The sequence below is a fragment of the Heloderma suspectum genome, chromosome 8 (assembly GCF_057233095.1).
Source record: "Heloderma suspectum isolate Gila_16-S chromosome 8, 16-S_ref, whole genome shotgun sequence".
NCBI classification, from domain to species: domain Eukaryota; kingdom Metazoa; phylum Chordata; class Lepidosauria; order Squamata; family Helodermatidae; genus Heloderma; species Heloderma suspectum.
In genome coordinates this window covers 46,276,177-46,294,085 of record NC_139465.1, presented here as the reverse complement: position 1 = coordinate 46,294,085, position 17,909 = coordinate 46,276,177, and the positions used below count along the sequence as shown (strand labels likewise).

Genomic DNA, 17,909 nt, shown 5'->3' with positions numbered 1-17,909 from the left:
CACGTCCCCGACAGATGGCTGCCCAGCCTCGCCTTGAACGCCCCCAGTGCGGGAGAGCCCCCCGCGTAACATTTTCTCAGTTAGGGGGCGCGAGTGGAACACCAGATAGGTATAAATAAACCCATCGGTGTTTCCCAACAAGGTGGGCAGGCTGCTTTCTAAATCAGTTGAACTTTATAAGGAGTCGAAAATACTACGGAAGGAGTATCAGCTTTCCCCAACCTGGTGCCCTGCCGATGTTGTTGGACTGCAACTCCCATCATTCACAGCCAGCATGGCCAACGCTCACTGGGAATGATGGGAGTTGCAGTCCAAAATGTCTGCAGGGCGCCAGGCTGGGGAAAGCTGATCGTACATTATAATAACACTTCCTCGCTGCGGGAGGCGGAGAGGATCCAGCGAAGAAGAAACCGGGCCGGTTCCTCCTCGCGTAGGCCCCGCCCCGGCGCAGTCCCCTCCGACGTCCGGGAGGTAGTTTGCCGTGCGGTCCGGCAGAGGGCGGCCCCGATCCCGCGACCCCCCCCGGACGCCGCCCCTTCCTCGAAGCGTCTCCTCCCCTCTCAGGCTGCTTGGAATCCCTTCGCCGCTGGCCCGGGGGCTGCGCGCTGGGCGAGGCCGAGGATCGGACGGGCGCGATCAGGCCGCGAGACCCCCTCGGGCCTCCAGGTAGGACGGGGGGGACGCAGCGCGCTCGCCGGCCGCCTCCGCCCCGGCCGCCCCGGCGTGGCCGCTCCCGGCCTTGCGCGTTGCTCGCCCAGAGCGGCGGGGACGCGCTGGGGGCGGCCCGGGCAAGGCCGCGCTGGGCCCTGCGTCGCTTCTGCGGCCGGCCGCCCGGCCCGGCTCGGCGGCGGCTCAGGCCCGGCCGGGCGCGGCGGCCCCGCGAGCATGGGAACGCGCCCCTCGCGGCCGAGCCGAGGCCGGAGTGGCCGCCGCCCGCCAGCCTCCGCCTCGGAGCGAAGCCCCCGGGCTGGTGGGGCAAAGGCTGTGGGAAGGGGCCGACCCTCCAGGCCCCACCCCCGGCGGCCTTCCTGCGGCAGCGCCTCAGGCACACCTCCCCGGGAGTCGCCCTGGAGCTGCCTCGGGCGGGTCAGGCCTGGGCTCTCCTGGCCCAGCCGTGCCCACCTGGTGCCCGCCAGCTGTGTCGAGCTGCAGCTCCCATCATCCTCAGCCAGCTCGGAAGGCTGTTCTGACGGACTACAGCTCCCACCATCCCTGACTCCCATGCTGGTTGGCTGCTGGAAGTTGTAGTCCAAAGCATCCGGAGGGCCTTGGCTGGCTTGCCTCTGTTGTAGCCCTCTCTTGGACTGGCAGCAGCTCCCCGGGGCCTCGGGCAAAGAGGGGGCTTTCCCTGCCCCCCGCCCCGGGATCCTTCTTTCTGGCGATGCTGCCAAGCGATTGCGCCTGGGGTCTTCTGTGGGGAAAGCAGGTGCCCTGCTGCAGGGCTCGGGCCCCTTGCCAGGCGAGGCCCTCCGGAGCTTTGAGCCAGGAGCGGGAAAACAAACGTGAGCGGGCTCATCTCTAGGGAAGGGCGCCAGTGGGTCATCGGGCCAAATTGTCTTGTTCCTGAGCAGGTAGATGGAGAAGATGGGCTTGTCAGAAGATCCCCAGCGTGCCTTTGTGGCCACAGTTCTCTGAGCTGGGAGGTTAGAGCAGGGGTCAGACTCTGACATTGTGCACTGTGGTAGCTGACCATTTTGCAAATTGGGGATCAAGTGTGCCGCCTCTGTACGGGTGTCTCTGTACCCACTGACCTTTGTGAGACTTGCATTGTAAGAGGAGGCTCTGCTTCAGAAAACTGGAGGCTCCTTTGCTGTGAGTTTGGCTGTGGAACCTGCAGCTTCTTCCTAGCTTGGCTTGTTTCTCTCCATTGGGCTATCTCGCTCCCATTCCTTCTCCTTCACCGTTTGCCACTGGGCCTTTGCCAGCATCCTGGAACTGATCAGCTGTGAACAGAATACAAGCAAGCTCATATGGGCAACCATCTGACCACACGTCGACGCCTGATGCGTGGTCAAACCCTCCTGGCTCTTGGTGTGACGACAGATGAGAGAGCTGCACCACTACCATCACCTGGGAGTTCATTCATCTGTGCTTAAAGAAGTCTTCCCTAACCTGTTGCTCTTCAAAGGGATTGGACTGCAACTCCCATCATTCCCAGCCTCTATGGCCATGCTGGCTGGGAACGATGGCAGTTGCAGTCCAACCCATCTGGAGGGCACCAAGCTGGGGAAGGCTGGCGTGGGGACTTCTTTCTGTTTTGCACCAAAGATGGAGGAGCTGCATACATTTGAACTTTCTACATAGATATGCAAGTATGCAGTACCAGATGAAATGCAAGTGTATTTAGCCTGCAGCACAGTGTTTGCATTCTCGACTCCTTCAACTAGTGTGGTATTAAAAAACGAACCCTGAGTTTAATCTGCATTAGCAGAAAAAAAGGGTTTGGTTTGATTTTGTGCTCTTTTTTACATTTGAAAATCATAGAATCATAGAATCATAGAATAGTAGGGTTGGAAGGGGCCTACAAGGCCATCGAGTCCAACCCCCTGCTCAATGCAGGAATCCAAATCAGAGCATCCCTGACAAATGGCTGTCCAGCCTCGTCTTGAAGGCCTCCAGTGTGGGAGAGCCCACCACCTCCCCAGGTAATTGGTTCCATTGCCGTATTGCTCTGACACTCAGGAAGTTTTTCCTGATGTTCAGTCGGAATCTGGCTTCCTGTCACTTGAGCCCATTATTCCGTGTCCTGCACTCTGGGATGATCAAGAAGAGATCCTGGCCTTCTTCTCTGTGACAACCTTTCAAGTACTTGAAGAGTGCTATCATATCTCCCCTCAGTCTTCTCTTCTCAAGGCTAAACATGCCCAGTTCTTTCAGTCTCTCTTCATAGGGCTTTGTTTCCAGTCCCCTGATCATCTTTGTTGCCCTCCTTTGAACCCTCTCCAGCTTGTCTGCATCCTTCTTAAAGTGTGGTGCCCAGAACTGGACACAGTACTCCAGATGAGGCCTAAGCAGTGCTGAGTAGAGGGGAACTAGTACTTCCCGGGATTTGGAAGCGATGCTTCTATGAATGCAGCCCAAAATAGCATTTGCCTTTTTTGCAGCCACATCACATTGTTGGCTCATATTCAGCTTGTGATCGACGACAATTCCAAGATCCTTCTCACTCGTAGTGTGGTTGAGCCACGTATCCCCCATCTTGTAACTGTGCATTTGGTTTCTTTTTCCTAGGTGCAGAACTTGGCATTTGTCCCTATTAAATGCCATTCTGTTGTTTTCTGCCCAGCACTCCAGTCTATCCAGATCACTTTGAATTTTGTTTCTGTCTTCCAAAGTATTAGCTATCCCTCCCAATTTGGTGTCATCTGCAAATTTGATCAGCATTCCCTGCACCTCCTCCTCCAAGTCATTAATAAAAATATTGAAGAGCACTGGGCCCAGGACTGAGCCCTGCGGTACCCCACTCGTTACCTCTCCCCAGCTTGAGAAGGTCCCATTGATAAGCACTCTTTGAGTCCGATTCTGTAGCCAACTGTGGATCCACATGATCGTTGTTTCATCTAGCCCTCTTCGAGCTAGTTTGCTCATCAGGATATCATGGGGCACTTTGTCGAAAGCTTTGCTGAAGTCGAGGTATATGATGTCTACAGCATTCCCACGGTCTACAAGGGAGGTGACTTGATCAAAAAATGAGATCAGATTTGTCTGGCAGGACTTGTTTTTGACAAATCCATGTTGGCTTCGAGTAATCACGGCATTGTTGTCAAGGTGCTTCCAGATGGATTGCTTTATGATCTGCTCCAGAATTTTCCCAGGGATTGATGTCAGACTGACTGGTCTGTAGTTCCCAGGTTCCTCCTTTTTACCCTTTTTGAAGATAGGGACAACGTTAGCCCTCCTCCAGTCATCTGGCACTTCACCCGTCCTCCATGATTTCTCAAAGAGAATAGACAGCGGTTCTGAGAGTTCTTCTGCCAGTTCCTTTATGACTCTAGGATGCAGTTCATCTGGCCCTGGAGATTTGAACTCATTCAAAGTAATGAGGTGTTCCTTGACCATATGCCTGTCGATCTCAAGCTGCAATCCTGCCCCTTCAGCCTGTACTTCGCCTTTGCCAGGGGGGTCATAGACCCTCTTTTGGGAGAAGACTGAACCAAAGTAGGAATTGAGCACCTCTGCCTTTTCTTTGTCCTCTGTTATCATTTTACCATCCTTATTTAATAGCTGAACAACCATTTCTTTCCTCTGCCTTTTACTATGCACGTAGCTGAAGAAAGCCTTTTTGTTGTTTTTAGCATCCCTCGCTAACCTCACCTCGTTCTCCGCTTTAGCCTTCCTGACGCCATCCCTGCAATTCTGTGCTACCTGCCTGTACTCTTCCTTTGTTACTTGGCCTTCTTTCCACTTCCTATATGTGTCCTTTTTTGTTTTCAGGTCATCCCTAAGCTTTTTGTGAAGCCACATTGGCTTCTTCTGTTGTCTTCCACCTTTTCTTCTTGTTGGAATTGTTTGTGATTGTGCCTTGAGAATTTCCTTTTTTAAAAGTTCCCACCCATCTTGGACTCCTTTTCTCGCTAGCATTGCTTGCCATGGGACCTTACTGATCATTGTTCTGAGTTTATTAAAATCAGCTTTCCTAAAATCCAGGGTACGCGTTTGAGTACACTCGGCTTTTGCTTCCCTTAGAACCAAGAACTCAAGTACAACATGGTCGCTTTCCCCCAGAGTTCCTGTAACTGCTACTTTATCCACTAAGTCATCTCTGTTGGTTAGGATCAAGTCAAGGATAGCCGATCCTCTAGTTCCTTCCTCTACTTTCTGTAGGAGGAAGTTATCCGCCACACAAGTCAGGAATTTCCTGGAGGGGCCATGTTTTGCAGAATTTGTCTCCCAACAAATATCGGGGAAATTGAAGTCCCCCATTACTACTACATCATGCTTCCTTAAAACATTGGCTATTTGCTTTTCAAAAGTTTCATCCTTGGCTTCTCCTTGATTGGGTGGCCGGTAGTAGACTCCGACCACCAGGTTCCTTTTATTCTTTGCTCCATTTATTTCAACCCAGATGCTCTCGATGGGGCTACCAAGCTCCTCCTCCTGTATTTCTGTGCAGAGATATGTATTTTTCACATACAGTGCAACCCCGCCTCCCTTTCTGTTCCTCCTGTTCTTTTTGAACAAGTTATATCCTTCAACTGCTGTATTCCAGTCATGAGAGTCATCCCACCAAGTCTCAGTTATACCTATCAAGTCATAATTTCCCTCCTGTATTAAGAGTTCAAGTTCGTTCTGTTTGTTTCCCATACTCTGGGCATTAGTATATAGACATCGAAGACCATGTGCTTCATAGTCTGGCTTTCTTCCTACCTGTGTCTGAAGACTATTATTGGGCGCTATCAGCGCTGTTCTCTCCGTTGCAGTGCATGCGCCTACGTCCATTGTTACCCCCAACATTACATCTCCCTTCCCCGTAGGATTCAGTTTAAAGCCCTCCTGATGAAGTTCTTCATGCTGTGGCCAAACACATTCCAAAATCAGTTTGTTTTTTCTGCTGTCCCTATTGCCATACATTTTGTTTGTCTGCCTCCCCCTTCATATGCTATTTTTAAACCTTTATTTTCTTTATACAAGGGACTTGAAAGAACAAAGCAGTCATCATGAGCACAGTGAAAAATGGGCTGTCCTCTTTGTTTCAGACAGGATGGGCAGAGACAAAAGTAGGCTCAAGGGACGGCCACTTGACCCATCCTGTATCAGCCAAGTACAAGGTGCACTTGCCCATTTTGTGGAAATATTGCTCCTTTTCAGGGAGGTGCAACTTGAACTACACACACAGGCCCTGATGACATCTTCTCCTGTTTCCACATAATTATTTATAGCTTGCTGTATCCTATGTGCTATGGCTAAATAGCAAATCAGTTAGTAGTGTGGAAAAACGTTTGCAAAGGCTGGTTGTGACCAGTGGAAGCTGTCTTTGAAGTTTTGGCTCTGCTGGAGAGCAGTTTCCCACAGCTTTCTTCCTTCTCAGGCCAACATGGATTGATTTACATCAAAGCAATTTAAATCACTGATTTAAATCAAATTTGCCACTGATAGTTCTTCACATATTTCTTAAACAATGGTGGAAATCTGATCACTAAAATGTATTAGTTTATAACTCAGTCCAGCATTTTACAACATCAAGGAGTGTATATTCCCAGATAGGGTCTTTCTTATGTCCTGAAGCTGTGACAGTTTTTCTGTGGCAAAAGTATGGGGGAATATAGGAACTTGAAACTGTGTTTGTACTCACTGTTTTTTAAAACTTTTCCCCCCCAGTTCACTCCACCATTCCTGTCCACTCTGCCTGTGGCCGCCTCCTGCCCTAACTAGCCCCTCTGCCTTGGTTGAACCACATAAACGCAGAGCAGCAACAGTCCTATCCAACCCATGTCTTTGCACACGTGACTTTAGTCAGAGGAGCTTGACTATAAGCTGCCTTATACCAAGTCAGAGCCTTGGTCCAACTAGCCCAGTATCGTCAACACTGACTGGCAGCAATTCTCCAGGGTTTCAGACAGGATTCTTTCGTAGCCCTACCTGGTTGAACCTAGGATCTTCTGCATGCAAAGCAGGGGCTCTGTCACTGAAAGCCAAGGATTTCAAAAAGCACGAGCTGGACAGAGTGATTTTCATGAGAGGAAAATCTGAAATGAATGTCCATGTTTGATTGGTAGGTAACTCAATGTATGCGAGTGTGACAGAGCCATTAATCCATTTACATGAGACTGTAAGTGTAGGTATAGCCTGTTTGTTATTAGATTTAATTGTTGCTATGTTATTTTTTGAATGAGAGAGTTTTTCTTGATTTTTAAAAAAAATCCAATTTAAATTTTTAAAAATCTGATTTTTTTGGTTTGCTTGTTTGTTTTAAAGAAATCATTTACTTGCATCCACCCTACCTCAGACAGTAAGCAGTGGCTTGTGCTGAGAAGCAAAGCTTTAGAAATCCCACATAGCCTTAGTCCCATGGATGTACACTTTTTGTGGGGGTATAAATTCCCTTGACTGAACATGCTTCGATAAAAAGGAGGTGTTAGAATGATGAAGATCCTGTGCTGGAGGAGCAAAATGCTGGCCTGGGTGGCTGGAAGGTGTACAGTTGTGCCTTTGAAATGCAATGAGGAAATCTGATTGAATGGGTTTTTGTTTCTCAGTCACAATAGCAGGAAGAACATGGGGATGTTATGGGGACAAAAATTGGTCCTTAAAGTCCAGCACGAGAGAGACAAGGAAGGTTCTCTATCGTTGCATCACTCCCAAGTTTTTAATTTGTCTGGTGGTGCGGAATATTTTGATTGTATATTTGAGTGATCTGCATTTGAATTTTCAGAAGTGCGACTGAGACTAAAACGCCACACAGTTCTCTAGGGAATAGGCAGACTTCAAACAAAGCCAATTACCAAATTTTTAAAAACCTGTCCAATAGGTGAGACATCTTTTTTCCATATTTTCTATCCTAACATGCTTAATATATATAATTCATTTCTCTTACAGCTGTCACTGGGGTAGAGGTCAAAGATCTTCAGCAGTGTTTGGTCTGGAGGTTGGACCTTCATAAACACACCAGCATCTGTCATTGGATACACAGCAGGGTGAGGAGCCTCCTGGGCATTTTCAGGGAGCTCTCCTTACCCTGAAGGGCCACCCAGGAGAGTGGCCAGTTGGGCACCACTCGCAACACCCCTGATTGCTGGTCTTTCCCAAAGGGCCAGAAGGAGAGCAGCCGATTCGGCCCCGCTGATGGAAAGTGCTCTGACTGCCTTCCAGCAACACGTCCAGCCCTCTCCCATCCAACTTTCCTGCCCCAGTGGAATATTTCCTGATAAAAGGGACGGGTCTGCTTCTGTTCCTGCCTCTCTTTCCAGTGACAGTTATAGTTTTGTTCTTGTTAGCCACTGGATCCCAATCTGAGTAGCTAGAGTTTCTGGAGATGGCAACATCCCAGCATTATCTTCCTAGACATTACAGTATTTTTGTTTGGTTTTGGTATTTATAATATGCATAAGAACATAATACAATTAATCAATAAGTAATTGTGTGTGGCCCCCCAGTCAATTTTTTTCTGTGGGTCAGTGTCCCGAGATAGAAAACCAAGTCCCTGCTCCTGCTCTGTAGCGTGTGTTCTGCTTGCTTCTGGAGTCCTCAGCTGGCTAGCCTTGTCTCAGGCACATGGAAGAGGAAAGTGGCGAGGCACTTTCCTGACATGGTGCAGTGAGCCCCACAGCTGAAATTCTGTCGGTGAAAGAGTGGAGCAGGCAGGAAATGGGTTAATTCACTGTTAGGTAGAAGGCGGGGCTGAATATGCAAATCACATTATGGCCTTCTGGAAGGGAAGGAACCCCTCAGCCTTGGCTCCGCCTTCCACTGAAGAGCAGGGCTGCTCTGGAGCTTCCCAGTTAAATTCTGGGGGCATGCTGTGTTTTCCGCTATCCTTTTTTAAACTGAGTCCCTTCTTCATTTCCAAGCCAGGGGAAGCAGGCATATTAGTACTGACTTGCTGGCGTGGCAGTAGCAAGAAGGCTGTCTTGGTCTCTCACTCGCAAAGCTTGTTTCCTTTTGAGACGTTGTAATAAAAATCTGTCTGCCGCTGAGACTACAAGGATTAGGGAAGAAGGAACATGGTTTAGCCCAGCCTTCCCCAACCTGGTGCTCTCCAAATGTGTTGGACTGCCACTCCTATCATTCCCAGCTGCCATGCCCATTCCCAGCCAGCATAAAATACAACAAAGCAACTGAACAAAGCAACATTACTCTAAAAAAACCCTAACCCACCCCAAACCCCCACCAGAACAGCCAGGTTTTTAAAGCCCAGCAGAAGCTCATCAAAGAGGGGGCATGGCAGAGGTCACTAGGGAGGGAATTCCACAGAGAGGAGGCCACCACAGAAAAGGCCCTCTTCCTAGTCCTCACCAGCCTAGCTGACCTGGCTGATGGGACAGACAGAAGGCCTTCCGAGGCCGATCTCATTGAGCAGCGTCCTTGGTGTTGCTGGAGGCGCTCCTGAAGATAAACTGGGCTGGAACCATATAGGGTTTTAAAGGTCAATGCCAACACCTTGAATTGGGCCCGGAAAACAACTGGTAACCAGGGCAACTCCTTCAGCACTGGCATGATGTGGTCTTGCCAACAGCTGCCAGAATCTGCAGTCCCAGGGAACTCTCAGTTGGAGCTGCATGGCCGTTGTGACTTAAGCCCGTCAGCAGCATGGTCAGTTGTCCTCTCCTTGAAGGTAACATGTTAGTGGTCACTTCCAGTCTTCCTCTCACTTAATGTGATTATGAATCATCTCCAAAGAATAGCATTGAAAGATTGGGGTAGTAGGTCCTGAGGTGCCCAGGATCTTCAAGAAAGCTCTGTAAATCATTCCAGTTGCTCCTTTGAGTTCAGAATCGGGTGTATTTTGTTGCTGACTTTAACAGCATCTGTCAGTAAATCTCCAGTGACAGTGCCTTCAAGATGCAGCTTTCTTGTTTAGTCATGTATTTCTCAAAAGCCTGCATGGCAGAGTAATGAGGTTGGACATTGTAGACCTGCTGTAAACAATGGCTGTATGTTTCAATATAAGACACACTGGGAGTGGAGAGCAGTGGGATCTTTGAATATGGACAAAGATTTGTCTCGGGCTGGCAAAACGGCTTCTACACTCTCCAGCCAGTGGTTCTTTTGCTCAGCATAAACTCTCGTTTCAGACCACTAAGGCTAGCACTTACTTGGTCTGTTCTGTCCCTGGTCTTTCGGAGGAAGGGAAAGGTGATGGCCAGCAGCAGCCATGTCCTGATGACAATGGGAGCAAGGTTAAACATGCTGCGGAATCCAGATCTGGACTGTGGACCTAACCCGGATGTTCTCTTTCCTTGCAGGTTGCATTCCCAGGCAAGGTGACGGGCCCTCTGCATCCTACAGGATGACCCGCTTGCTGCCATCTGTTTGATCCGCACAAATCGCACTGGGGAATCTCTGGGCTTGGTGCTACGAGCTTCCTGCCTCCGGGCTTGGGAACAACTGCTGGGAATTCATATCTTCTGCATCACTGCATTTTGGTTGAGAAGCTGAAGCCCTTATTGTGGAAACCCCGATTCCTTTTCCCCAGCATGTCAGAAAGCTGGCAGCAGCAGCCCCCGCCCCCGCAGCAGCCCCCGCACCATGCTGGGACAGCTGCCCTCCCAGAACATCCCATTCCATCGAGCACCATGGCTGAGAATCCCTTGGGCTGTGCCGTCTATGGCATCCTCCTCCAGCCAGAGCCCAGCAGCTTGCAGCACCACCACCCCATCCCTGCCAGTGGGGGGGGAGAGCCCGCTCCCAAGTGTGGGGTGTGTGGGCATGATCTGGCACACCTCTCTAACCCCCAGGAGCACCAGTGTCTGCCAGGAGGCCATGACCGCTCCTTCCAGTGCACCCAGTGCCTGAAGATCTTTCACCAGGCCACAGACCTCCTGGAGCATCAGTGCCTGCAGGTGGAGCAGAAGCCCTTCGTCTGCGGCGTCTGCAAGATGGGCTTCTCCCTGCTCACGTCACTGGCTCAGCACCACAACGTCCACAACGGCAGTGCGGCAGTCAAGTGCTCCATCTGTGAGAAGACCTACAAGGCGGCGGCGGCCGTGGTCGCAGGGCCCGAGGAGCCTGCCCCGCCGCAGCCGCCGGCAGCACCCAACCGCGTGCACACAGAGAAGCCCCACAGCTGCTCCGTCTGCCAGAAGCCCTTCAAGCACCTCTCGGAGCTGTCGCGGCACGAGCGAGTGCACACCGGGGAGAAGCCCTACAGGTGCAGCCTGTGCGCCAAGAGCTTCAGCCAGTCCTCACACCTGGTGCATCACAAGCGCACCCACAGCGCCGAGCGGCCCCACAAGTGCGCCGTGTGCGAGAAGGCCTTCAAGCACCGCTCGCACCTGGTGCGCCACATGTGTGCCCACTCGGGCGAGGCGCACCTCTTCCGCTGCAGCGCCTGCGGGCTGCACTTCAAGGAGCCGGCGGAGCTGCTGCAGCACCCCTGCACGCCCAGCGGCGAGCGCCCCTTCCGCTGCGGCGCGTGCCACAAGGCCTTCCGGCGGCCCTCGGACCTCCGGCAGCACGAGCGCACGCACAGCACCGAGCGCCCCTTCCAGTGCGACCTCTGCCAGACGAGCTTCAAGCAGCAGTACGCCCTCGTGCGCCACCGCCGCACCCACAAGGCGGCTGGCACCCCGCCGGCGGCCGAGCAAGAGCCGCAGGCGCCCCCCTTCAAGTGCTCCCTGTGTGAGAAGGGCTTTGTGCAGCCGGCTCACCTGCTCTACCACCAGCACGTCCACGGCATCGAGAACCTGTTCAAGTGCAACGCTTGCCAGAAGGGCTTCAGCCAGTCGTCGGAGCTGCTGCGCCACCGCTGCGTCCAGAGCGCCGAGCGGCCCTTCCAGTGCGCGGCCTGCAGCAAGGCCTACAAGCGGGCCTCTGCCCTGCAGAAGCACCAGCTGGCTGCCCACTGCGCCGAGAAGCCCCTGCGGTGCACCCTCTGCGAGCGGCGCTTCTTCTCGTCCTCCGAGTTCGTGCAGCACCGCTGCGACCCGGCCCGCGAGCGGCCCCTAAAGTGCCCGGACTGCCAGAAGCGCTTCAAGTACGCGTCGGACTTGCAGCGCCACCGGCGCGTGCACACCGGGGAGAAGCCCTACAAGTGCCCATCATGCGAGAAGGCCTTCAAACAGCGGGAGCACCTCAACAAGCACCACGGCGTCCACACGCGGGAGCAGCACTACAAGTGCATGTGGTGTGGGGAGCGCTTCCTGGACCTGGGCCTGCTGCAGGAGCACAGTGCGCAGCACACCTCGGCTGAGAGCACGTACCCTGTGGCTCCCTGCCTGCCCTGAGCAGCTCCCGCCAACCTGCTCCCGCCCCTCGGGCCACCTTAGTGCTGGGCTTGGGTCAGGACAGGCTGCTGGCCTTGTCGCAGCCTTCCTCCTTCACATTCCGCTGCATGAACCACGGAGCGGGGTGGTGCAGAGGGAAGGGCAGCAGAAGCCAGCGAGGCCTGTGCGTGTGCTGGGCTCTGCTGTCAGCAGGCTGTGCGCTTCTGCCCCCTTAATGGGGTGGGTGTGACTCAGGAAGCTGCGGTGGCCCAGGCCTGCTTTGCAGTTCCAGACACGATGACCATTTTTCAGGACAGATCTAAAAGAATGTTCTTTAAGCCTGCCAGTCAAATCCAGATCCCCCCCCCACGATTCCCTAGTGTCTACAGAGGGAAGCACTGTCCCCAAGAGCAATTTGCCACATTGCGGTTAGCGGGGGCTTTGCTGCTTGATGATGGAGCTGGACCCGTAAGGCAAGAGAGGCTAGATAGGCTACTGTGAAAGATAGACTTGGCGGACTCGGCTCCTCTTCAGACGCCATCCCCCAGGAAAATCCCCTTCCTGTGCACACATGTGCATTTTTCAGGGGTGCCTCTGTGGGAGATGGTCCCAGGGCGTTGTGCCTCATGGACCTCTTCTTGGCTTCACTTGTCCAAAATCGTCAGGACTGGCGTCTCTAAATTCCCTCGGCTCCAGCGTGCTCAAGGTGCTGTCTGAACCTGTGGCATGAGTGGGCCCGGGGCAGAGTGAAAGGAGGCAGCAGGAAGGGCATGGGGGAACGCCGTCTGTTTAAAAGTCCTTCAAAGCCAAAGCGAACCCTGCCCCCACCCCACAGCATAACAGAGAAAGATTTCTGGGAAATACAAAAATGGAAGAAAGAAGTTCTTGTTTACATGCGACAAGAGAATTCAGAGGGAAAGATAAATTAAAACTCCATGACTAGATCCACCCTGGAATCGTGGCCGCCGTTTTGCTATCGTGATGTAATTGCCCATAAAATGAGCCAGGGAGAGCCTTTCCAGGGCTTTGGCTTTTCTTTGGGACCATTCTGTGGGATTGGCGTGTGCGTGTGTTTGTATGTTGGTTGCCCTTTCCGTGCACGGCCTGCAAACTATTAAATTGGGAGATTGCTGCAGCAGGCACAGCAAGATTGGTCTGTGGAGCAGCCCTCAAATGCATGTGGCTTCACCTGCAGCTTTCTAGCCTGGGTCCATTCTGCCAGCTGCACAATATTGGGAAACAGCAGAAGTGCCTCTCTGGGTGGGGCTGGCTGAGGGTGACTTCAGCTGTGCCCCTCAGGCTCAAGAGGCAGCCACCCTATCTGTCAGACTGTCTGCCCACCTCTAAGACCTGCTGACTTGGCACCTCGCAGCACCTCAGATGTATAGAACTAAATTTTATGGAGTTGGTCTTCATTATTTTTCATATTGCTTTTTAAAAAGCAGTTTTACTGTTAATTAAAAACGTCTGCAGCTCATTTGGGGTGTCACTTTGAATCCATAAAAAAGTCCCCTGTGACAGGTCACAATGTTTTTAATGCTACAAAGTGGTGAGTTCAGTATATGCCCTATTTTTACTCTGGTTGTGAAAGGGAAGCTCTGTTCTGTTCCTCCTAGATTCTCTCTCTGGGGAGGAAGGATTGCGACATGGCCAGAAATTGTCTGGGATGACAATGTGGGTTTTTCAGCAGGCTGGACTGGCTGACTTGAAAGGGACTGGGTGGGGTCTCCTAGTTCATGGCCCACCAGACAGGGTATTTTGAAATGGAAACAGGCCCCTATATCCAGATGGCCCATCCAAGTGTTTCTGAGAAGCAAGGAGGGTTTTCTTTTGCCTAGGTTTCTGCCCTTCCGCTCTACCCTCCAAGGGTGCCCATTGCTCCTGCAGTCTGCTCAGCCGCAGGGCCCCCCCATGTTCACTCCCTGTGTAGCCCTTCCTCCATCCCCCTCTTTTTGAGAGCCTCCTTCTCGGCACGCCTCCCTCTCCTTGCCTGCACTGCAGCCTTCCTGGCACTCCAGCCTTTCCTCTGGGTCTTGTCTTGTTGCCTTTCAAGTGGGACTCTGACTGCCGACTCGGGCCCACGTCTGGAGGTGGGATGCCAGGCGTGGCCTCTCCAGTGTTCCCAGGAGGAACCAAGGCAGCACTGGCAAAGGGCCTGGGCTGGGAACTACTGGCTGCTATTCTTCCCCGCCCCCACCCGGACTGAGCTAGGCTGATGGCAGGCGGATGGTAGCAGCAAGCCCTTGGAGGAGATTTTCTTCTGTTTCGCAGGGGAGGCCTCTGAAGTGCCATGGGAGCCGTAGCCTGGGCCCTGCAGGCAGTATTGGAAGGCCTGCTTACTCATGGCAGGAGAGCTGCTGTGGTCCGTTTCCAGAAAATGCACAAAGTTTTGCTGGGAAAGCCATTAATGCAGCATCGTTGCGCAGCAAGCAACAGCCTGACCTGTGTCTTGGTGAAGCAGCAACCATGGCAGGAGGGAGGGGGCAAGAAGCAAACCGGCTCTGTCCTAAAAGAGACGGGGAGGCGGGAGTCCCCTTGAGGTTCTGAGCTCCTTGGTGGTCGGCAAGGTGTTTTGCCTGCCTGTGAAGCAGCAGCACCAGAGAAGGATGAGGGGAGTTGCCATCCAACATGTTTGGAATGTGCCAGGTCTGGCCAGTGGGTTCGGCCTACTCCAGACTCGCAGTCCTGTAGATGGGACCGCATGGCTGTAAAGACCCCTGGCAAAGGGGGAGGGGCAAGGGCTTTGCACCTTATCTCGGCCCTCCCCAACCTGATGCCCTCTGGATGTGTTGGACTGCAACTCCCATCATTCCAAGCCAACATCTGGAGGGCACCAGGTTCGTGAAGGCTGAGATAAAGTGTAATGACTGCATGTTTAGGGGAGAAGCCCTTGCCCCTCCCCCTTTGCTAGGGGCTTTACAGCAGTGTCAGGAGCTGGTAGCAACCTGCTCTCTTTGAGGACAGAAAGCTGATCGTTTTATGATCAGTGTCCTCCCAGTGTGCATCTCTGCACCTTTAAAAGGGGAGAGGAAACCAGTAAGCCGTCTCAGAAAAGAACTTGACCTGTTTAGCTAGCCACTCGGTGGCAACGGGCATGCTGCAAGCTTACACCAGCAGGACTGGGCAACATCTGGCCCTCCAGATGTTTTGGCCTACAACTCCCATCATCCCTCACCATTGGCTGTGCTAGTTAGGGCCAATGGGAGTTGTAGACCTAAAACATCTGGGGAACCATAAGTTGCCACCCCTGGCTGACAGCAAGCTAGGCAGGATCAAGACAAAGAGGGTAGGTTTTGACCAGGGCAGCTTTCTCTGTATATTGCTTTGATCAAAAAAAATTCTAGCTCCTCCAGTGAGCTCCTCCCATTGTTTACCTTCGCAACAACCGTGTGAGGTAGGTTAAGCAGAGAGCGCAACTGGCCCAAATAAGCTTTATGACTGAATGGGGGGATTTTAAATCATGACTCCTTGAGCTTAAATCAGACACTAATGGCCAAATATTTTTAAAGCATCAGCATCCTTGCTCTGCTACTATGCTTTTGGCAACATTGAAAGACGATTTTGTTACATTCTTATTCTGCAGTTCCCCCAAAGAGCCCCGGGGAACACAGACAGTTCTTCCCCCAGCCCTCTCTTATCCTCTCATCAATCCCTGTCGGGTAGGTCAGGCCAGCTATTGGCCATGCTGGTGGGGAATGATGGGAGTTGCAGTCCAACCCATGTGGAGGGCGCCAGGTGGGGGGACCCTGATCTAGCCAGTGGGAGACACTTTGCTGTGCTGCTTCATCTGCCCCCAGCTGCGGCAGGGCGAGGCGGCAAGAGCCCTCAGGCCTGCCCACACTGATGCACGAGGCCACGGCGGAATAAAAGGGTATCCGCCTTCCCTGACCTGTGCCCACCAACTGTTTGAGACTACATCTCCTAGCATCCTTTACCATTGGCCATGCTGGCTGGGGTTGATGGGAGTTGCACTCCAAACTTGTGGAGGGCACCAGATTGAGGAAGGGCGCTTACAATCCCTTTCAATGTGAATTCCAGGAGAGGGAGGCCATGATTAACAATTTAACAGATTTTATTCATGAGAAAATGGAGCACAAGTAAATACCAAGCTAAGTTTGTTGATGAGTGCAAGTATTACTTATGGTACGAATGTTGTACAGAAATTCTCAGAATAGGAGATCTAGACCTATTCCTAGCCGAAGGATCTCATCCACCCTGGTCCTAGAGACCCACAAACATCATCTGCTCCTTCCCCAGCATTTTGCCCTCCAGCAGACTGACCTCCAACTAAAGGCCAAAACGGGCATTGCTTTAAATGTGTGCCTAAAAGCTACATCTTTTTCTGTTTTCAGTTTTACTCTAGAGTAGGGACAGGATCAGGATACTAGTGTGTGTGGGGGGGAATAGGGGGTCTTTAAAGGCCAAGTCAAGCCCTCTGCAGCTATTCCAGTAACAATGAAGGAGGAAAAAGATATAGCTGCTTGGCATGCATTTAAAGTAATGTCTGTTTTGGCTCTAATTCTTCCATCTAGTTACACTCCAGACCACAGTTCACTATGCTGCCATCTGCAAAGTGGCAGTTTTGGTGTTTTATGTTATTGCTATTAAAACTTTATTTCTGCCTTTTCAGGTTTTTTCAGTAATGTTTCATTAGTTTCCTGATTTCTTCCCCCTGCCCCACCCTCCCAACTCTGTTTTGCAGTTTTGTGTTTTCACTTAGTGCACATTGATTGTTACATTTCAGGGAAGAGACAAAGGAGGAGAAGCACAGAAGGTGGGGAACGGTTCGGAGACAGAGGAGGGAGAAGAGAGGAGAGAGCAGGAAAGGAAAGCAAAGTGGGATACTTGCTCACTGGCCAGTTGTTTTAACAGTGGTCAGATATACCCCAGACTTCCAGTGCCAACAACGGGCAATCATGGTGTATTTGACCATTGCTAAACAAGAGGCAGTCGCCCAGCAGGCCAGTCGTGCTCACTGTTAATGCAAAGAGAAAGCAGATCTCTCGCATCCATCCATTCCTGTGGCCGCTCTGTATCAAAAGAGTAGGTCCCACAGTGCAGTGTTCGCTGGCAGGGAGATACTGTGCTGAGTGTGCCCCAGTCGTTGTCCTGCTCTAACATGACTGCAGTTCAGTACTTGATTGCTTGCAGAAGCCCTGTGTGCCATTAGCTTGCATGCAGACACCGTGCATGTTTGCTTGGAGCAAAGTGCTGAAGAAACATACCAAGCCAACCTTGAAGGCTGGGCAATACATGTCTGCCTAGATTCCCCTTCCCCAGCCTGGTGTCATCCGAGACGTCAGGTTGGGGGAGGCTGGTCTAGATACTTCTACATCTACCTTGCGTTGAGCGATCTACGCTGCTGCTGCTGGGCGGAAGCAGTGAAGAGAGTGGGGAGTGAGCGAGGGATGCTGCTTAGCCCTGTGGAGGCAGCCTGCAGAGGTCAGGGGCAGGCCCAGGGCCCCTCTTGTCTCCATTAAGAACATAAGAGCCATACTGGATCACGCCAAGGGTCCATCTAGTCCAGCATTCTGTTCACACAGTGGCCGACCAGCTGCTGACCAGGAACCCACAGCAGAGCTTGAGTGCAGCAGCGCCCTCCCGCCCACATTCCCCAGCAACTGGTGCATACAGGCTCACTGCCTCTGGTGCTGGAGATAGCCAAGAGATTGCCAATATAAACATTGCCAGTATAAAGCAAGAGGAGATCCTGCATACCACACCAAGCCCGCCCCTTCTGCTTCATGGAGGAAACCAGGAGGGTGGTGCCTCGTTTCCACCCGCTACCTCTTCATGCTCAGTGTCCCACATGCTCTATTCCCTGGCTCCCTGGGAATTTGTCTCTTGGGCACAACTGAAGCTAGGTTGCTTTAAAGGATTGCACCCTGCATGGGCTAGAAAGCTTCCCCTCCACGCCATCCTGATGGCTGCAGAGCCTGTCAACGAGGCCTTTGCAAGCAAACCACCGATGCTCCAAGTGATGAACAAGCGACTGAAAAGAGAGGTGCTCCCCTGTGCCCGCACTTCTTCCCTGTGGTGCAGCTGTTG

At 52.2% G+C, this 17,909-nt stretch overlaps 1 protein-coding gene across 2 annotated transcripts; it reads left to right on the top strand.

Annotated features, from left to right (window-relative positions):
• The first annotated feature begins 578 nt into the window (after positions 1-578).
• ZNF319 (zinc finger protein 319) lies at positions 579-13,332 on the top strand. Of its 2 annotated transcripts, XM_084812278.1 has the most exons (3): positions 593-666; positions 7,537-7,634; positions 9,903-13,332. In XM_084812278.1, the coding sequence occupies exon 3, from the start codon at positions 10,134-10,136 to the stop codon at positions 11,880-11,882; it is 1,749 nt and encodes a 582-aa protein (XP_084668404.1). In that variant the 5' UTR covers positions 593-666; positions 7,537-7,634; positions 9,903-10,133; the 3' UTR covers positions 11,883-13,332. The 2 variants fall into 2 exon arrangements, with proteins under 2 accessions (XP_084668403.1, XP_084668404.1); XM_084812277.1 differs by lacking the exon at positions 7,537-7,634 and having other exon boundaries at positions 579-666.
• Positions 13,333-17,909: the final 4,577 nt, after the last annotated feature.

Bases quoted from the DNA above. Each gene is read 5' to 3' on its own strand.
- ZNF319 (XM_084812277.1), top strand. From the start codon at position 10,134: ATGTCAGAAAGCTGGCAGCAGCAGCCCCCGCCCCCGCAGCAGCCCCCG.